This window comes from Passer domesticus, chromosome 18, assembly GCF_036417665.1.
Source record: "Passer domesticus isolate bPasDom1 chromosome 18, bPasDom1.hap1, whole genome shotgun sequence".
Classification (NCBI taxonomy): domain Eukaryota; kingdom Metazoa; phylum Chordata; class Aves; order Passeriformes; family Passeridae; genus Passer; species Passer domesticus.
In genome coordinates, this window is record NC_087491.1 from 2,650,382 (window position 1) to 2,672,147 (window position 21,766).

Genomic DNA, 21,766 nt, shown 5'->3' on the forward strand with positions numbered 1-21,766 from the left:
CAGGATGATATTGTCATTCACAGATTGGTTTAGGTTAGAAAGTCACTGTCTAACATAGGTGATAGGTATTGGAACATAATTGTAAACACAGTATATGTAGTTTTTAGTATAAAAAGATAGCACCAGCCCGAGAGGCGGGGAGTGTGCCTTGAGCTGACCTGCTGAACAGATCTTGGCAGGCCAGACAGAAAATGTTTGAGATAAAGAAATAATAAACAGCCTTGAGAACATGAACCAAAGACTTCTTGACTCCTTCTTCGGCTGCTGGGTTGGGGAAAAGAGACTTTTAACAGAGACACACCTCGGGATCTTCCCAACCAAACCAGAGGAGATCCCGAGACCAGGGAACAATTCCTAATTCCCAATATCCCATCCAGCCCTGCCCTCTGGTAGTGGGAGCCATTCCCTGTGTCCTGTCCCTCCATCCCTTGTCCCCAGTCCCTCTCCAGCTCTCCTGGAGCCCCTTCAGGCCCTGGCAGGGGCTCTGAGCTCTCCCTGGAGCCTTCTCCTCTCCAGGTGAGCACCTCCAGCTCTCCCAGCCTGGCTCCAGAGCAGAGGGCTCCAGCCCTGGAGCAGCTCTGTGGCCTCCTCTGGATCTCTCCAGCAGCTCCAGCTCCTCCTGTGCTGGGCCCAGGGCTGGGGCAGCTCTGCAGGTGGGGTCTCACCTGAGCAGGGCAGAGGGGCAGAATCCCCTCCCTTACCACACCTAGGCACCACACCCAGTATGGGAGCAGAGGGTGCTCTTCAGAGCTGGTGCCAACTCAACAAATAAAAATGAAACCTCACCAAGGAGTCACCCAGCTCTGAACATCCTTGCAGTGCCTGAGATGACCCAGTCTGGGCAGCAGAAACTTCCCTTGCCCAGGAGTGAAGAAGCCTGTCCCACACTGTCACCCTGAACAAGGTGTGGCATCACCTCAGACAAACAGAGGCCATTTGGGGGTGCTTTCAGTGCACCCTGGCTGGACAAGAAGTGCAGCAATCTGTACAGAAACAGCAATTCTAAAAATCACACCAACAGGTTGCTTTCTAGGCAGTTGATGAAATCCAACTTCATAAAAGCCTAAAAATGTAACAATCATAAACCTTGTGCAGGTAGTTGTCAATACTCTCACATGGTTTCCTCCTCTCTCAGAGGAGCTCTAACCTCAGTGTCAAGGGCCCTGCAGCACCAGGATGACAATCCCTGGCACAGGGCAGTGGAGACACACCTGGGAGGGGAGATCAGCACTGCAGTCCCTCATTCCCTTCCTATTTTACACCTCTCCCTCCACCCTCATGGCCAGGCACAGCCAGAGGGGTGGCTCAAGGCCCTGAGCTGGGTGGATCCCCATCCTGACCAAACCAGGGTTTGGACTCCTGTGTTCAAAACTGTTTAAACAAAACCCACAGTTTCATCTTACAGTTTTGCTTTTCCTTCAAAAATTCAGCCAGGCTACCCTTACTTCCTTTAGGCACCACCTCCATGCATTTTTCCAGTGATGAAAAGAATTAGGTTTTGTTCTCATGAACCAACTTGGTGTTGAGGGAAGGGTGAGGAGCGAGTCACCACGTTCCCAGAAGGAGGACAACAATCAGTGCTGTGGAATGAGCCCCTCCTCACATCCCACTGTCCTGCCAAGCTCCTCAGGCCAGGCACAGGAGGATCTGTCACAGCCAGGGTGCCAGTTAATGCCCTTGCACTGAGTTAATGGCACTTTCATAGAAATGGAAATTCACTTTAAAAACACCTAAAACAGCACTCCAGAAAACTAACCATTTCTTCTTTCAAACTTATCAACCCTGCAAAGGGGAAGAAAACTGGTATTGTCCAGGATAAAAGGGGAAACTTCTTAATTATGTAAGAGACTGAGACTGCCAGGAACAGCAGCAGCCCCAGAGGACTCAAGCACAGGATGGGAAAGAATCATCAGATCCAGAGTACTATCATAGAGCTAAAATTATATCTATTTTTTTGCCTCCAGATGTCTCTGGAAATCCCCATGTTCTAAACCTAACAACCTTTAACTGTGCATCCTAAGTAGTTTTAGATGAAAAAACCCACCTGGTAATTCTAAAAAGCTGTACTACATATTTTGAAGCCATCCAACTTTCTTTTGAGAACAGTAACAATAGTTTGATTCTTGCATAAAATACTTTCCCAGCTTTTCTTCTGCCAGTTCCTCCCCTGAGCACATTTCAGCAGCAGCACATTGCTGAATGGGGCAGGGCCCCTCCCTTTCCCAGGTCAGTGGTCCTGAGCCAGTCAGGCCCTGGGCAGAACCAGAGTGCTGGGCAGTGCTGGGAGGAGCTATCAGCCCTGCAAGTGTTCAGAAAAGGTGAAGATGTGGCACCTAGGGACATGGTGACATGTTTACTCAGGTAAACAAAGTGGAGGAGACCATCTGTCCAGGCTGAGCCCAGCCCTCCAGAGGCAGAGGGAAATTGCTGCTTTGCTTATGTTGAATAAAACAGTGGTTAAACCCCAAAGTTAAAAGAATTTCTCCTTCTTCCTCTGGATATTTCTTCCTCCTACATCTCAGAATGGTAGATTAAAACTCCATCTCTGGTAGAATCCCAGCCTAGTTTGTTGGAAGGGCCCTTAAAGATCATCTCATTCCAACTCCGCTGCCACGGGAAGGGACACTGCCACTAGACCAGCAGTGACACTCAGCATTATCAGAACCTTCAAACAATGCATTCTTCATCCCTATTTCTGCTGCAGCTTTTGAAAATCCCCACCCTGAGGTGCCAGCAACAGTTCCAATCATTCCCAAATCCCAAATCTGCTCTGTCCACACACAAAGCTCTCCAGGTCACCCTGAAGTGATTGCAGAACAGTTTTTCCCAAGGCTGGCTGGCTGAAGCCACTTGTCCAGGACACGCTGCAGACGTTGCACAAGGCTCAGGCAGAACCTTGCCCAGTCCCTCACACCACACTCCCACTGACTGCAGAGCTGCCTCCGAGCCCTTCCAATGCTCCTAGCACCAAATCCAGGATCTCACTGCTACTTAAGACAAAAGTAGTGATGGCTGTTCCCTTACAAAATTTATAGCTGCACCTCCTAGATAAAATTTTAAAAAAAGTATTTTTGAGAGGTCCTGCACGTTAAAATCATAGCTCTGGGGAGGCTAAGTGGAAAAGCCAGGATACCTGTCAGCTCAGCACCAATGTGTTTGAAGGGATTTGGTGGTTTCCATGGTGATGGGGAGGGTAAGGGGCTGCCTGGTTCCAGCTCTGACTGACGCACATCTCAAACAATCGCTCTCTTCCTGTTCATATGGCACAAGAAAAACAGGATGCTGAGAGGTGTTTATCTGAGAGAGCGAGATAAGCAAGCGCACTGAGAGTTCTCAAAGTATAGGAGTTCACCAAGGAGATGTTATAGACTTTCTGTAAAAAAAAAAATCCCACTGCTGCCGTGCTGAACGTGATTAAATTATGCATGGAAAAGTCCTTTCCCTTGGAAGCCGCAGAAAACCGTGCAGAGCTGGGATATGAGCCCTGAATACCAATGGAAAGTCTCTTTAGTGTGTGGTACCGAGTTACAGAACTGAATGAAAGCAGAGAGCCAGCTCAGTGTGTGATATCTGCCACCCCAAGCCCTGCCTGGGGCCCGCTGGGGGGGTGTACAGAGGGTTGGGGGCTGCACAGGGAGCTCAGGCTGCTCTCAAGGGCTCTGTGCTCATGAGCACCAGTTCACAGGCACTTCTCAGGCCTCCCACCCTACCTGAGGCACTTTGCAGCATTTTAAATGAACCTCAGTGCCTCAGAGGGAATCTGCCCACTTTTTATCCCAGCTTCATCAGTGACAGAACCTGCAAACCATACAGTCAATAATTACCTGCTCTCTAATCACCACGAGCTGGTACAGCCCAGCAGCACTCTGGGGTTTAGAGCTGAAAATCTCACATCCAAAAAGCACAGCAGCATTGTCGAGGGGTGGTTCTGGAGCAGGGGAAGGCACCTTCACACCCCTGTCACACGTGGGACAGGCAATACCCCTGTCCAGAGGCTGGGCAAGCCATGGCATGAAACCAGGGCCTGGCTGGACATGCTGAACTGACCTGGGGTCACAGTGGCTTTAATGCATCTCCCATGTTGATTTACAAAATCACAGAACCTCCTGAACTGGAAGTGACTCACAAGGACCATGCAGCCCGACACCGGAATTCCAGCTGTACCCATCCCACCAATGTGGCTACCAAAACCATCCCATCATAGCCAGGAATTGTTAGAGCTCCGTTCTCTAAGAACACGCCTGCTTCCCAAAACCCTGTAAGACACAACAGCTGCGCTTTGCCACCTGTGCCATCTACACTGGAGGACACAGGGTAGGACACATCTGCATCAGAAAGTGGACTTCTGCTTTATGCAAATTTTGTTTTCCCAGTCATTGCACATATTTAAGACAGTATCAAAGGAACAAAATGGGAACCCAGTCATTGTCTCTGGCTTGGCTGGCTTACAGATCAACTCCCAGCCTTTAATTCTAGGAAGTGAGTGACCACGGAGCCCCCTGGCAGCCAAGGGCCCCCCTTTTTTCCATCTGACTTGCTGTTTGTCTTGGAAGTAGCCAGGTTAAGGCTGTCCCATTCAGCCTGCAGCGGAATGTGGGGCAGATGGAAAGAGGAAAAGACAGACAGAAAGACACTGCAAAGGCTGAGACAAAGCCTGGTGGTGGGACGAAAGAGCGTGGAACGAAGGCAGGGCCCAGCCAAGCCAAACAAAGTTTTCCTTGAGTGATTACATCTGCCGGAGAGTCCCCAGCTTGCACTCTCCTTGCTGAGAAATTCTTTTAATTGTGTCTAGGACATTTTAAAAATCCCAAGAAAAGCTCCTCTGTAATTGTTGGAGCTCTGAACTGTGTGAACTTTTGTCGTGCTGAATCGCTGCAAACCTCTGCCACCGAAGCAGGGCTTTGCTGAGGGAGAGCCCTGGGGAGGGAAAACTGGTAATAAATCTGCATTTCTTTTTTCCCAAGTAAAAACAAACAATTTAGACAAATTCTTCTCCCTCCCAATGTCTGTACAGCTCAGTGCAAAGTGCATCCAGCAGAAAATGAAAAGAGATCCGTTCTCAGATTAGCCAAAATTAAGGTTAAATGAGCGATGTGTAGAGCCAAAGCCTACAGCTCTGTGAAATGGGCACCTCCCAGGGGGCCAGCAGGGATGCTGGATCTTCCACAGCCACCAGAGCCACTCAGTGCTGGGAGAGGGAGGAGGGGAACAGTGGGGCAGGAATGCATGGCCAGCACCTGCACCACACAGCACCACAAGGTGCCACAGGCAAGTCCTGGCAGATATGAAAATCAATAGTTGTGACCAGAAAGACAGAGAAATATTAAGTAATCTTCAGGGGCTGTGATCTTGCCTTGACCAGACACACTTCAGGTGTTGCCTGAATGCCACTGCCCCGGGCTTCACATCGTGGGTCCAAATCCCTTGTCTGTGGCAAACCTCCCTCATCTTCAGGCTTATTTTCACAGCATTCATTTCCCTCCACCCCTCACTGTGACAACCAGAAATGCCAGAGCGTTGACAGACTCCAAGCACCTCATCTATCTCCTTGAGAACCCACAGATCTGCCTGCATGCTCAGGTAACTGGGTATTTGTGTTTGCCACATGTGAGGGTCAATCACTGGAGGCCACCACAAAGGCAAGGCTCAATGTCAAAGATCACATCAAAAATAACAAGGTGGGTGAGCTGGCCACAGTCTCACAGCTCACCGTGCCACAGGGTGGGGTATCCCGGTAAGGAGGGAACACCAACACATCTGTGCCCCTAAAACAGCCACCCAAAGGTGGGCTTGGTGTCTGCACTTTTCCTCAAGCACTCTCAATAAATACCTGGCTGTATCGCATCACCTGGCTGGTGCCAAGACATTCTACTTAGGACATGAGCTGTCCAAAGGCAAAGTCAGTTGTTGTGATTAGAATCACAGAATGTCCTGAGCTGGGAGGGACCCACAGGGATCACCCAGCCCAGCCCCTGTCCCTGCCCAACAACCCCACCCTGGGCATCCCTGGCAGTGCTGGCCAAAGGCTCCTGGAGCTCTGGCAGCCTCGGGGCCGTGCCCATTCCCTGGGGAGCCTGGGCAGTGCCAGCACCCTCTGGGGGAAGAGCCTTGCCCTGAGCTCCAGCCTGAGCTGCCCTGGCCCAGCCCCAGCCGTGCCCTGGCTCCTGTCCCTGTCCCCAAGCAGAGATGGGAGCTGTCCCTCTGCTTCACCCCCACAGAAAATGACCTTGGCCAAAACACAGATCTGCTCTTGCTGGGCCAAGGAATTGGCCCAACTCAGTGAAGGCTCCAAGGTACCAGCACAGGAGCAAAGAGGTGACTCATGTGCCAGGACTGGGTGCAAAGGCGTGAGAGAGAAGGGCAGGAGCAAGACCTTTCTCTTGCAGCTGTGATTCAGCTGTTTGATCAGTCAGCACTTCCACTTGCTCCACTCTGCCAGAACACACAGCTTTCCTTATCACACAGAACTCACAGCACTGACTACACATCAGGCAGTCACAGCTATCCTTCAGTGAATTGAAGGGTTTATGTGCTCTGCCATGCAGAAGACAAGACTCCAGCTGAAGGCAGAGTCACACAGCAGCCCCAGCACAGGATTTCTCAGCTTGCTGCTCATGGAGGTGGGGTGTGAGCTGATCAGCACACTGAGTCCCTGGAGCAGAGTCACCAGCACTGCCAAAGGATGTCAGTGCACAGGTGGATGTCAGCATCATCCAGATTTGTTTTTTAAACAGCATGCCTTATAGAAATTTTAATTTTACAACAGAATTTATCCTTACAATAGGCAGCCTCTCCAGCAGAACCACCTCCTCTGCTCCCAGATCCTGCATTTCAAAAAGCACAGCACAGTCAGGATCATGCCATGAGAAAACTCCAGCTCAATGTCTGTTGAACAACATCTCAACAAGGCTGAAGGAAGCCTCAACGGAGAGAAACACCAGATGTGGGTGAAGGAAGGGAGACAGACCAGGTGACAGCTCAAAGACACAGAGCCTGATCAGGACTATGAGCAAAGGGACCAGTGTCTCTTTAGGCCCCAGGTACAGGGAGCAGTTTGAGAGCCAAGGAGCACCATTTGAGAACATCCACTGCAATAATCCCAGTCCTCAGAACTATGGAGGGTTCCCTGAAAACCTCTAGTTTGCTGGGGAGGAGGCTGGGATTTTGTTTTGTGCTTGTTTGCCTCTTGTTTTTGTCCTGGTAGATAACGCTCATTTCCAGTAACTGTTGACCAAAGTGGAAAAGGAGGATTTAACAATAAAGTGCAAGAGTCCATCACAAGTTATGGCAACCCATGTGCTCTTATGAAACAATAACACACCAACATAAAATAAATCAGTGCCTTTTAATTTAACAATGTAAATTACCCTCCCACCTGCTGTGACTCTCCATAAGGAGAAAAAGCTGGCAGTGTATTTACCAAGCTGTCTATCCCAGTCCCATTCTGCACTGGCCTCCTGCCCTGGGGTTAGACTGTAGGACTCTGTCATCTCTTGCACTCGTATGACCTAAGAAAGGGAATGTGGCCTTTTTCCCACAAGCCCAGAGTGAGAACATCATAAAAGCTGAACTTTAGCCCCCTTTTTGGGCAGGCAGCACAATAGCAAGGAGGATGCTGTTACTCCCCAGAGGCTCTGCTGCTGAAAAACATCACCAAGCTCAAGTAAAAGGTCAGTAGTTAGGATTGCATCTCTTGTTTTCTTCAATTTTCCTCCTCCGTCAAAGGCAGTTCAACATTCTTTGCACACCCCCCTCCCTCCTTCTGAGAAATGCAGGAAGGAAGTGCTTGCAAAATAGTTTAATTTAAAAGAAGGCACAATCACACACAGCAAACCCTGCTGCAGCCTCTGAGCAGGACGTGTCCACTGCTCTCTGTTCCCAGTGCAGCACAAACGAGTCCCTCCCTGCCCACACACCCGGGCAGGGCTGTGCTCCAGCACCTGGGCTGGAGAGCTGTGCTTACGTGCTGCAGGCAGCCCCTGCTCCCCCAGGGCACACAGCACATCTGCCCAGGAGCCAGGGCTGTGCAGCAGGACGAGAAGGATGCAGGGAGCCCTGCAGCCCGCCAGGCACTGCAGGGCACCAGGCACCGAGCGGCAGCACCGCAGTCCCGGGCTGCAGGACAGTGTCACCTCCCGTCTCCCTCATCACTAGTGCTTGTTTGATTTCACAGGATGTTCTTCCACCAAGGCTTGTTACCTGAACCTTGCTAGGGTTTGGGAAGGTATTTGGGACAGTTGGATTTAACTTGACCCTTTTCTTCACTAGATTTATGTGGAAGAACCAGAGTGGGTGGAAGCAGCTGTTATACTCCATGCCTTTTTGCAAAAAGGAATGTAGAGACCAGCAGGCAATTCCTGGAAAACTCTTTCAATATCCATCAGTTTCTGCTGTATGACCACATATCCAATCTAAACATGCTTCTTCCCAGGTACACAGTGTTTTTGTATCCCTGAGCAAACAGCACTTACAATCACAAGCTTATTTCTTTGTCTTTTCCAAGACTCTGGCAGTCCCAAGACTTCCCTTGAGCCATGAACTACAACAGCCACATGTCAGGACAGGCTGGCAGTCAGGACAGGCTGCCTGCTCTCCCTTCTTTGAGAATTCCCAGTCCTTCCAGCCCAGTGTCCTGACACAACCTCCTCAGGGCCTGTTCCAGGATACCACATTCCCCTCATTGCTCGTGGGTTCATCTCCAGCTGGCATGCTTGGACTTCATGGGACACTGCCAAAAAATCACAGTCCTGTCTCTTCTTTAACCCCTTGCTGTCACAGGGCATCATTAGGTTAATGAAATTACCATTAACCCATTTCATTAGGTTAATGAAATAATGATGAGATCAATGCATGAAGGACCTGAGCAGAATCACACCCATGACCATTCGAGTGGTGCCTCCTTCCAAACAGGATGTCCAGGACAAGCAAACACACAATCAGTTATTTTCTAGAAGGAAATTTTAAAATGCTGCATGCTATTAATGTGAGCACTTTGCTGTGTGCAGTCACAAAGGGGAACATTAATGCTCTCTCAGACAGGGAAATGAGAGTCCCAAATGCCACCAGCAGCCTGGGGTCTGCAGCAGGACCTGAAACCAGGTTGCTGAGTTTGGTTTTTTTTACTTTAAAGTTGACAGCTTCAACTTTCAGCATCTACACCCAGCACTGAGCATGGGGAAACCTGCTGTTCTCTAGCTCTAGGCCAGATGGGTCAATTTTTTGGGTTAATGTTTTCATAACCATGCAGCCAGGGCTGCTGTTTATTATCCATCCCATCCCCAGGAACTTCTTACCTTCTTTTGTTTTTCACTTAATGTTGCTTATGTGCATTTCTGATAGATTTAAAAATAAGTGTTAGCACTGCACATTTAAAATATGCAGTGCTAACCCTTTAAAATAAGGGTTCCATAATCCTACATTCTTTATAGACCTTAAATAAAAAATTATTTCTGTCCCTGCAGAGTATTGTAAAAGCACTTAAGGAGATTACTGCCCACCCCATGCCTGCTGCAAGCCCAGACAAAGGACAATAAAAAAGTGAAACAGATGAATGAAAGAACCCCAGAAATGTACATTTGGCTGGGAAGAGGAGGTGCCCCTGCACATAGTCAGCACAGAGCCTGACCACTCCTACAGTGAAAAAAAATTTTCTAATATCTAATCTGAACCTTCCCTGTTTCAACTAAGGCCGTTTCCTTTTGGCTTGTCCCCTGGCACAGGGCAAAAGACACCAAACCACGACCTCACTACAACCCCCCTTCAGGTACTTTTAGGGAGAAATTCCTAGCTCAAGTTTGTGAGGATACCAAAGCCATACTGAAAAATATAAACCCAAATACCTGGTTTAATGAATGGTTAAAAACAGGTTACAGAGCAGATAGATCTGGAAATATGACCCAAATATTGTAATGCAGCACTTAAACAAAAGCAGTGATACAGGGAAGAAGATCCCAGTTCAGTTCTGAGCCTCTTCTTGGAGAGAATCCTATTCAGCAAAGGTGATCCAGTCAAAGGTGAGGCCCCCACCTGACTTAAGGAAGGTTCCTCCTTCCTTAAGGCACCACAGATGGCTTTGCCTCAGCACTGCCCTGAAGAGCTGATAGAAAGCTCTGCCTCATCCCAGCACCCACAGGGACCCACACATCAGCCAGGGTGCTCTGCACCCCCGAGCATCCCCAGCACCTCCTTGGCCCCACCACCCGCCAGCACAGCAGCTCCTCAGCAAACATCACCCTTTGCCTCCCTTCATCCCTTTCTAATGTGTTGAGGTGCTTCTTTGAAGGGGAGCTTCGATTATTAAGATACTTAGTGATGAAAGGAAGGGCAGCCAGTGTGCAGTGCCTGCTGCCAGGCCCAGCCTCAGAGGAGCTGGCTGGTGCTGGGCTGCAGGGCTGTGTCCCCAGTCTGTGTCCCAGGCTGTATCCCAGGCTGTGTCCCCAGTCTGTGTCCCCAGGCTGTGTCCCCAAGTTCTGCTCCCAGTCTGTGCCCCCAGGCTGTGTCCCGAGTCTGTGTCCCAGGCTGTGTCCCCATGCTGTGCCCCCAGGCTGTGTCCCCAGGCTCTGTCCCCAGGCTGTGTCCCCAGGCTGTGTCCCCAGGCTGTCTCCCAGGCTGTGTCCCCAGTCCCTGTCCCCAGGCTGTGTCCCCAGGCTCTGCCCCCAGGCTGTGTCCCCAGGCTGTGCCCCCAGTCTCTGTCCCCAGGCTGTGTCCCAGGCTGTGTCCCCAGGCTGTGTCCCCAGGCTGTGTCCCCAGGCTGTGTCCCAGGCTGTGTCCCCAGGCTGTGCTCCCAAGCTGTGTCCCCAGGCTGTCTCCCAGGCTGTGTCCCCAGTCCCTGTCCCCAGGCTGTGTCCCCAGGCTCTGCCCCCAGGCTGTGTCCCCAGGCTGTGTCCCAGTCCGTGTCCCCAGGCTGTGTCCCAGTCCGTGTCCCCAGGCTGTCTCCCAGGCTGTGTCCCCAGGCTCTGGTCCCAAGCTGTCTCCCAGGCTGTGCCCCCAGGCTGTGTCCCAGGCTGTGCTCCCGGTGTTTGTCCCAGCTGGGTGTTTTCCCCCTGCACTGGCGATTGTTTGGCCGCTGGTGATGGATGGAGGAGAGGGCTGTGTCTGGAGCACTCCCGAGCCGTCAGGAAGCTCAGGGGGCCTTTGCCAGTACTTCCTTCCTGCATGTAAGGGGAGGACAGAATGGGAAAAACCTTGGCTGTCTCTCACCCTGAGAAAAGGTCTCCCCTTCCAGCTGGATTACAGTAACAGTATTTTAATCTTTCACAAGATTATAATATCCTTCCTCTCTAAGTATAGCTCCAGTGGCAACTTAGAGAATTAAATGAACCAACAATGTAAAACTCAATAGGTGGTGCTGGAAGCTGTACAAATGGAGGTCCAGACTGGAAGATCCCTATCCTCAGTCAGGATATAAATCACCAGCAATCACACCTGTCTAACCCAGGACTTGACTCCAAGAGCAACCAGGACTAAGCACTTCAACAGGAGGTGTAAAATGTACCTAAGTGATACACTGAAAATTAGTCCCTCCGGACAGATTCATTCCTGTTTTAGAGAGTGGATCTAAACTCAAACCACTACAGTTATTACACCTACAAAAAAGAAAGCTGCAATGAGCAATCTATGAATATTCTGACCAGACATTTCTCACCAGCACCCAGGATATGTTATAGAGACTTGAATGTCTTTTTCCCCAAACCCAGCCTCTAGGTCCTTCTGTGGATGATTCATGAATCTCCATGACATCCTGATGTGTCATCATCACCTGTTCACAGTAATAAAAGTACATGCTGAGTATTAGAGAGTAGGTATTTCATACTACCACAGGAATTTTTCTAAAATTTTCCCTTTTTGAGCCCCAGATTCAAACCCATGGACAATGGTGAGGGCTTTAGTGTAGGCAGATGTTCAAAACCAAAATTGCTCTGCCCCAGTCATGTGGCCTGAGACAGCCAGAGCAGGGCACATGGGTGGTGGCTCTGAGGACCCCTCTCCCTGCAGGCCCAGCAAGGGGAGATCCCAGCAATCCCCTCATTTGTCTGGGCAAGTTTGCCCAAGCGAGTCTGTAAAAGCAAGAAAGAAATTCTCAGGACTCAACAACAAAAGAAAACTCCCCCAACCTGTGAGCAGACAGCTCTCCTAACAGCCTCTATTTCTGACAAAGGCCTCAGACAAAAAGACCTCACCCACGAACAAAGAGTGGGGAACAATGGGAACTGTCAAAAAATAGCCCTCACGTCAGAGCTAAGAATGCCCCTTGACACTTCCAAAAAAGCCCAGGCTGAGCAGAGCCTGGGAGGCCGCAGGCACAGCCCCTGGCATCCACCTCTCCCAGCACAAACTGCCAGCAGCACCCGGCGAGGCTGAGCTCCCACAGCCAAAGGTGGGGATGAAAGAAGAGAGCAAATTTATGGCAGGTCTGAGCCAGAAGTAACAAATTCCTGTCTATCCAATCTCTCCAGCAGGGACCCTGACCCTTGGACCTGATGGGACATACCTGACAATGGTGTGTGCACATCTTCCCTTGCTGCAAAGGGTAACCAATTACCAATGCAATTAATGAGAAAACTAAGTAATGGCAAATAGCAGAATGAGTTGTCTAACACAGTAATAAAACCCCCGTGTTCTTCTGAACTGGTGAGAACTTCCAGAAAAAAATTGCTAGAAAAATTTTCAACCTGGACTAGAATTCTAAGAATGCTGGTACCCAGATATGGACAGGAAACCTCAAAGATCCAATAATCTTTATGGCATGCAATTTGGCATTGATTCACATGTTTCGCTTTATTTGTGACTCAGCATTCTTCTCCAATAGCAGTAAGAAAATAAATGGAAAGCAAATCATGCTGAATGAAAACTCACCCGTGGGCTGATCACTTGAGTAACCGTCCTGATTCATCCTCCCAAAGGCGGCACCAGGTCAGGATGCTGAGGTTGGAGGTCTAAACTCAGAGATGCAGCCCAAGCTCTTGTTTCTGGAAAGAGAATGTAGAGTTACTGTCAAACTGTAGGAGCTTCACCCTGTGTGAGAAAGAGAGTATCTTGTGTGTGGTGTGTTGTCCTTGAATTTAGCAGGAGAGGGGAGAACCTACATACATGTGCAGCTTGGTGTGGGAGCCATAGGAGCCTGAAGATCAGAGAATGCATTGGGAAACTGAATGGAGTCAACCAAGAAGCCCTGGAAAGTGGCATCTGAGAGCCCATGGGAGGTAAAACAACATATTAAAAACACAGCTGGGTTCTTGGAATAAGCTGAGTTCCAGATTTGAACTGCACAAACAGGAGTCCCTAATGTCTTCACTTGAGTAGCCAAACAAAACTCCTGCACGGGATGAAGAGTTGGACTCGATGAACCTGAGGTCCTTTCCAACTCAGCAGATCCTATGATTCCCTTCAAACCCCAGACCTACCTAACCCCAATCCAGACTAACAGGCCATGTAAAAATGTGTTTTTGCCACAGCTACACAGCTCCTTCTCTTTGTTTGCTTGCCCTTCCACTCATCATCATATCTTGACTGTGGTAGAGTTAGGAACAGAACCCCTGTCTCCCAAATCCCAGTCCAGTGCCTTAACCACCACATCCTTCCTGCTGAATCACACTGCAGGATTGTTTACCAGGAAGGAAATTCCCCCTCGAGAGCACTCACTCTGAGTGTGCTGGTGGAACACAAATGCTTAGAAAAACACAAACAGAGAGGCAATAACAACAAGTGATTGAAGTCCCTGTGCTGGCTGGAGGCACAGCAGCACCTTGGGTTTGTTGTGGAGCAGTGGAAGCCAGGGAGCAGGACACAACACAGACCAAGCAGTGCATCCAGATGCCTCCAGGAACAGCCTCCTGCTCTCCACAGATCATCTGTGACTCTGGAAGTCTCTTCCCCACATCTAGCATAAGGTGTATGTTGCTCAGGGTCATTCAAAAGGTTTGGATTCTCAGCAGGCAGTGGGAGAGTCACCTTTGGGAGGAAACCTGCCAAGTGCAAGCAGCTGTGGATATGATCCAGAGGGTCAGAATTAACCTCAACACATTGTGCAAGCAAAGGGCACCGCTTTCTTTGAGGTCTTTAGCTAAAAAAAAAAAAAAAAACACGAACAAAAAAAAAAAAAACCACCCAAAAAAACAACAACAAAAAACCCAAACCCAGGGCTGTAATTCATCCATGATCTGTCAAAAAACGCAAACCCACTGAAATGGCAGATTCATGGTCAAGGACTCTGAAGAATTTGGCTCTGCTCAGCAGTTGGGCAAAGGGGAAGAATTTCCCCATTCACAAGCAGTGGCTTTCCAGGTTGTGTCCCACGGGACCCCACCACAGTAACTAACAAACACAGGCTTGGGCAGATGGCAGAGCTTGGACTGGATCTCAGGACACTCTCTTCAAAAATCACTGTATGGGAATCCCAGCAAGACCTGAGGACTCCTGGGGGACAGGGAACCAAAGCCTCCCTCTTAGTAGCGTCCTGGGGTCACACCCAGATCTAGAGCAGCTCTAACAAGCCCCAAGATGGGGCTTCTACTACAGTAAAAGTTTCTCACCAGAAGACACTCCGAGACACTTCAATTCCTTTGAACAGTAAAAAAAAGTCACAATTTCTCCTTGGGGCTTCTTTTGACCTTGACATGACCTGAAATCCCTCAAGCCTTGCTTTTTCATATCCTGTGAGAGCAATTCAGGAATTAACATGAAATGTAATTCCATTGTTCTCCATTCAAAAGGCTATTCTCTCATTCCTTGCCTGCTATTTTTGGGGTCAAGATCCAGTTTGTAGCTTTTTCCATTAGGTCTTCTCCCTGTCCAGAGGGAGAAGATAACTGCATGTGCTGTCCTGCAGGATGCTGTGATCAGTGTGGAGGGGTGGGTGATGATCACAAGAAGACAATGGCTGATATGAGTGTCTCCTGCTTGGTTCAAACAATTCCATGTATGGAAGCCCAGCATGGAGCAGCCAAAGGAAAAGGCTTCTGCAAAGAGCTGCCAGGTTGCTTCTCCAAGCACTGCTGGCTTTTCTCCAGAACAGGTGTGGTCACTGTCGAGCCTTGATTGTGAGCTCAAGCTCATGGCTGGTGCCATGCAGGAATGCTTTGGTTTGTATTCCAGCCAGAAGAGCTAAGGGTGCACACAGACAGCCTGACACCGTGCTGAGGCAGGAGGATGGATGATGGATGGATGGATGGATGGATGGATGGATGGATGGATGGATGGATGGATGGATGGATGGATGGAAGGAAGATGGATGGAGGATGGATGGATGGATGGATGGATGGATGGATGGATGGATGGTGGAGGATGGATGGATGGATGGATGGATGGATGGATGGATGGATGGATGAGGGATGGATGGATGGATAAGGGATGGATGGATGAGGGAGGGAGGAATGGATGGATGGATGGTGGATGATGGATGGATGGATGGATGGATGGATGGATGGATGGATGGATGGATGGTGGATGATGGATGGATGGATGGATGGATGGATGGATGGATGGATGAGGGATGGATGGATAAGGGATGGATGGATGATGGATGGATGATGGATGGATGGATGGTGGATGATGGATGGATGGATGGATGGATGGATGGATGGATGGATGGATGGTGGATGGATGGATGGATGAGGGATGGATGGATGGATAAGGGATGGATGGATGGATGAGGGAGGGAGGAATGGATGGATGGATGGATGGATGGATGGATGGATGGATGGTGGATGAGGGATGGATGGATGGATGGATGGATGGATGGATGGATGGATGGATAAGGGATGGATGGATGGATGGATGGATGGATGGATGGATGGATGGATAAGGGATGGATGGATGAGGGAGGGAGGGAGGGAGGAATGGATGGATGGATGGATGGATGGATGGATGGATGGATGGATGAGGGATGGATGGATCCATGGATGGATGGATGGATGAGGGATGGATGGATGATGGATGGAGGGATGGATGGATCATGGATGGATGGATGGATGGACGGACAGTCTGATACCTGCCCTGCCTGTAGCTCACACCTGCCCCAGGGGCAAATCAACCCCCAGGTGGATGGGGATGGTGTGAACAGAGCTCCCATTCTGCTTTCTCAGTAACAGCTGCGGCCACAACCACTGCCAGACAGGGAACTGTGGGCCACTAGTTTCCTTCTGAATTATTTCAGTTGAAGCAGGGCAATTGCTGGGCTGGAGTGAACAAGGTGCTCCTGACCCGTGCTGGGAAAAGCAGAAAGTCTCCCTCCTGACAGTCTGTTAACTCTCCATGGGATCAGCTCTGGGTTGGTATCACAAGCTCTTCCTGAGCTGGTGCTTCCCTTAATGCTTAGAAATGTGGTGAAGTGACCGTATAAAAAATCTTATCTCTTCGCAGAAAATGTCCACAAAACAAAAAAGGAGGTTTCTATTCTGCCTGGGTATGGAAAAGATTTGAAAATGTGAAGTGAGAGTAACTGAGTAACTTAAATCTTTAGAAACAAGAAAACAAACACTGCAAAGCAGTACTTATTTGTAGGCGTCTTCATACAGGGATTTTGAAGACTATTTCACATTTTTACAACCTTCCTTTTATTGCCTTGGTGTCACAGAACATACAGGCACACACATCTAAAAAAGGTATCACAGAATCACAGAATGTCCTGAGCTGGGAGGGACCCACTAGGATCACCCAGCCCAGCCCTGTCCCTGCCCAGACCCCCCAACAGCCCCACCCTGGGCATCCCTGGCAGCGCTGGCCAAAGGCTCCTGGAGCTCTGGCAGCCTCGGGGCCGTGCCCATTCCCTGGGGAGCCTGGGCAGTGCCAGCACCCTCTGGGGGAAGAGCCTTGCCCTGAGCTCCAGCCTGAGCTGCCCTGGCCCAGCCCCAGCCGTGCCCTGGCTCCTGTCCCTGTCCCAGAGTAGAGATCAGAGCTGCCCTGTGGGAGGAAGCTGCACATTGCTCTGAAGTTTCCAGTGTCATGGACCCCTCCCCAGAATAAACATGAGTTAGGAGGTGGGTGAAGGAGCTGTTGTCCTAGGAGTGCCTGCAAAAGCATCCTCTGAAGATCATCGATGCCTTTTCATTGGCTTTTACAGACTTTGGATTCTGTACTCAAACCCAGTTTAGCTTCAATTTAGCTCCCATCAGCTACAAACTCAGCATTCATTCTTCACAAACTTCATACAAGCTTCATTCTTCACAATGTCCCAGCTAAGCTACACCATTCAAAATCTCTTAAATTCTGGTGTTTCAGGCTGCAGTGTGTCACAAATGACCTGCCTGCCAAGCCCTTTCACAAGTTGTGTCTGTAGAATATGTTCTTTCTGAGTGGGCAGAAGTGATGAAGAGGCTGCAGCCCCTCTGCACCTCAGGCTGAAATGCAAATCGCAGTTCCACCTAATTTTACAGACTCCCATCATCACAAAAATCTTTAACTACTCAGAAATAGAAACCTCACTTTGCTGTGATAAGGATATAGTAAAAACCACTGACACAAGCAAAAAATAAAAAAAAAAAAGAAAATTCAAACCAGGAAGTGTTCAGCCAGTGCCTGCCATGACTCCAGGCCTGTGTGAAGACCCCCAGGCCATGTTCCCTCCCCTCCAGGGCCCTGAAACCAGCAGGGCTCCACAAGCTCCCATCTGGACAGGGTTGCTCAGGACCACTAGGACCACTAGCACTGCAGAAGCAAAGGGGCCAGGACATGACCCTGCCTCCTGTACAAATTCATTTGATTGGAGCTTATTCTAAGGAGGTCACTTCACTTGAATGGAATTTTTATTAAATGATTATTGACTTTCGATAATTTATGGGAGTAATTTAATATTTTCCCACCATTCATGTCATAATAAGATTCATTGGAAGCACTGATGGTTCAAAGCAGAACACTCATGGCAGAAGCCAGCAGAGCCACGGTGCCCCAGAGAACACCCTCTGCCTCATTAGCTCGTACATTACAACTGGAAAGCAGCTGACAAAACATCAACAGATGTCTGTCAGAGTCTGTTGGATTTTCAAGGCTGTCCCCTCAGCATGGTGAAGCCCGCCAGTTTGACAGGAATGTATTTTTTATGGAATTCCTGTCCAAGTTCCTAATATCAAAAAGCAAATTGTTGTGATCCCAGGGCATAAGTACAACCTGCACCCCTGGAGGAAGCCCTGGATACCAAAGGATGTATCTCCCTGCATGCCTGCAGAGTTCCACGACCCAGCTCTCCCTGCTCGTTTCACTTTTCTTACCCATCAGTCACCTCCAGCCACTTGGAAAGCGAACCCTGGACACAACCAGCACACGCCAGTGGCTCCGGGCAGCGCTGCCAGACGGTGCTGCCGCTGGGGTGGCCCTGGCGGTGCCGCAGCCCCGGAGGCTCGGCGGGCTCGGGCTCAGGTGCGCTCCCGGTGCGCTCCCGGTGCGCTCCCCGGTGCGCTCCCGGTGCGCTCCCCGGTGCGCTCCCCGGTGCATTCCCCGTGCGCTCCCCGGTGCGCTCCCGGTGCGCTCCCCGGTGCATTCCCCGTGCGCTCCAAGGTGCATTCCCCGTGCGCTCCCGGTGCATTCCCCGGTGCGCTCCCCATGCGCTCCCCGGTGCATTCCCCGGTGCGCTCCCCGTGCGCTCCCCGTGCGCTCCCCGGTGCATTCCCCGGTGCGCTCCCCGGTGCGCTCCCCGTGCGCTCCCCGGTGCGCTCCCCGTGCGCTCCCCGTGCGCTCCCCGGTGCGCTCCCGGTGCGCTCCCCGTGCGCTCCCCGTGCGCTCCCCGGTGCGCTCCCCGTGCGCTCCCCGGTGCATTCCCCGTGCGCTCCCCGTGCGCTCCCCGTGCGCTCCCCGTGCGCTCCCCGGTGCATTCCCCGGTGCATTCCCCGTGCGCTCCCCGTGCGCTCCCCGGTGCGCTCCCCGTGCGCGGAGCAGCCGCGGGGCTCTGGCACCCTCTGGTGACAAACCCGCGCGGGGCCGGGCTCCCTTTGCTGCACTAATAGCTCGGAACTCAACACTATTCATCTGTCTGCTCAGATATTTCTGTAAAATTACACTGATCACAGCAGGCCCTTCTGCCCGGGTTTGCTCGGGGAGCCGCGCACACCCCGCACAGGGACATGCCCTACTCTCCAGTCTCCGGGCTCACCTAAACCCCCAGGTAACCTAAAACCCCTGGAATTTACCATCCTTTCCATCTCCCAGCACCACCCAGCTCCCTGCAGGCAGCATCAATCCTCTCCCTTATTTCTGAAAGGTTTGTACCTGGGAGGACACCCCTCATCCACCTGAGGGAATCATCCCTGGAAGGACCTTCCAGTCCCACCCTCCTGATGCAAGATTTCCTCAGCAGTCTGCATGCCACCCATGTCACAGAGCAGCTGTGACCCCTCCCTGCCCCTGAGCACTGCACAGAACTGTGCCTGGCAGGGGGGCTCTGTGCCAGCCCTCACCAGGGCAGCCTGGCACCGGGGAATGACAGGGAGGTGACCACACACACCTTGGTCACACGTCTGGTGTGTCCAACCCCAGTGTGTGACACACGGCCACCCCAAGGCGCTGGCTGTGACCAGTGACCCCCACCCTGCTGAACCAAGGCACAGCGCCCTGACCCTGCTGTGCTGCACGGGAAGGCTCCCAGGGAATGATGAACACCAAGTACAGAAAACTCTGTGTACGGGCAACAGCGAAACAGAAACCTGATAGTTTGGGATGTTTAACTTCAGAGGTTGATTTTCAGTCTTGTTATTGTCTGCATTTTTCTGATTCTTGCTTCTTCTGTAGGGAAGGCTGTGAGGAGGTGACAGCACACCCTGGGTAAGGCACAGAGAGCTCAGGTGCTGAACAGACTGGCACTTTCTAGAGCTATTTCAAACCCATGCAGGCTGTACTTAGCCTATCAAAGGGTCTGCACTTCAGGAGAAAGAATCTCAAAGGATCATTTCACCTTCAAACCAGAACCTAAAACACAAACAACAAGAACAACAACAAAACAAAACAAACAAACAAACAAAAAAACCCCAAAAAGACAAAAAAAAACTAAAGGAAAAAAACAAACAAACAAACAAAAAAACCCCAAACCAAAAAAAAAAAAAAACCAAAAAACAAACCCCCCCCCCCCCAAAAAAAAACCCCACGCAAACAAAAAAACACCAAAAAAACCACCCCCAATAAGGCAACAACTTTGGAAATAGGCAATCTGCCAGAATCAAAGTGTAAGCAAAAATTCTCAGCAAACAGAAAAATAGCTCAGTTGAAGACACTTCACGAATTTCATTCAAATTTTTGGCTGCTACTGAAAACCACTATAATATAGAAAAATTTGGAAAACTTTAAAATGTCAGGGGATTAAATAATCAGAGTGATTACAACAGTCACATAAGAAGTCTCCTTATGAGGGGATCCAGCAGAATTACTTAAAATGCTGACAACTCAGTCTCTCTTGAGCTCTCTCACATTAGAAGAGCTTACTTGGCTTGCTTTTTTCCTGTCCTAGAACAGCTTTGTTAACACTGTGAGCACAACTCCTCTGAGGACTCAATATAGGACTTCAGCACTTCCCAAACAGAGCCAGAGTTGCATCAGTGTGAGTTCTTCAGACGCTTTGACTGCTCCCAGGACTTGGATTTCAAGTTTAGGCAGCAGTGTTAAGCCAGCATTAGCAACATCTGTCCAGAGCTCTCTCACGGAGTGTTTGAATGTTAGCTCCTAGATCGCTGAGGAAGCTTTATTATCCCTCATAAGCATATTCACTTTTTTTTTTTTTTTTTTAAGCATGAAGCATCCTCCAGAGTCTGACACTTCTAAAAAGCTTGGCTGGACAGGCCCTGGCAGCAGTGGCCATGGCAGCTGCAGCCCTCATGTCACCAGATGTTTGTCCCACCCTGCCCTGCCAGGACAGCACAGCTGGCTGGGCGCCTGCCCGCCCGAGGGCTCACCTCGCAGTTCTGGCACATCAATGAGAACAGCGGAGGAAAGGATTTGTACAAAACCACGGGGCTGGGGGCTGACACACAGCAAGGTACCAATGTCTGAATGCAGCTGCTGGGCAGGGTCACAGCAGTGACAAAGGGGCACGGGCTGAGCTCACCTCTGGATGAATGCCACAGCTTGGGGGGGCGTCCCCAGGGATCACCCACAGACACTCTGCAGTCACACCCCCACTGCACAGTTTGGGAGTACAGCTGTGTTGGTAAGAGTGAAGGCAATGCAATCACCTTCTGACTGACACATGGTCCAGCAAATTCCCAGTGAAACAGAGAGAATTTCATTAATCCTGGCATTTACAGAAGAAGGGAGGGAGGAAGGTTTGTCTTTGATAAAAGTACCTTTTTTCCACTGTCTTCTTTTTATTTATTTTTATTAGTGTTGAAGCTTTCCTTCTCCCAAGGATTTTGCTTAAATACCTCCAGATGTAGATGTAACACTAAACAAAAAGCTTTTACAGGTTGGATGAGTAATTTTAGAAATCTGCTAAATTTTCTCCATCCGAATCTGTTTCTCTCCCTATCTGCCTTTCAATTCATTCACAGGAGCTGAAACTCCACTGCGTGTATTTCTCCTTGATCACTTTCACTCCAGACCATGTCTAACCCTGAATCAAAGCACAATAATCCGAGGATTTCCTCTCAAATCACCATTTCCTCTGTTTTCCCTGTTACTAGCAAATCCCTCAGATCCCAACTGTCTGCAGCTCCTCATCTTCCGCCCTGGCCGGGAGCTCCTCGGCAGCCTGAGCGGGGCCGGCGGCCCTGCAGCCTGCACAGCTCCCAGGCCACCCCCAGGGCCATGGGCAGCTCCTTTGCTTCTCACAGACACTGCCACTCCACCTTGG

At 50.2% G+C, this 21,766-nt stretch overlaps 1 protein-coding gene across 21 annotated transcripts in view; it reads right to left on the reverse strand.

The window, feature by feature from the left end:
• The window catches only part of EXD3 (exonuclease 3'-5' domain containing 3), a 254,263-nt gene that overhangs the window by 185,554 nt on the left and 46,943 nt on the right, over positions 1 to 21,766 (reverse strand). For 18 of the 21 annotated variants that reach the window (XR_010348975.1, XM_064393456.1, XM_064393451.1 and 15 more), the window contains one exon: positions 12,856 to 12,968. Coding sequence is in view for 16 of the 21 variants with exons in the window: in XM_064393456.1 (XP_064249526.1) it covers positions 12,856 to 12,892 (37 nt within the window). In the remaining 5 variants the exon portion in view is untranslated. Of the gene's footprint in view, positions 1 to 11,644; positions 11,759 to 12,855; positions 12,969 to 19,197; positions 19,282 to 21,766 lie in introns of those variants that run through there. The other 3 variants (XM_064393463.1, XM_064393462.1, XM_064393453.1) reach the window with 2 other exon arrangements.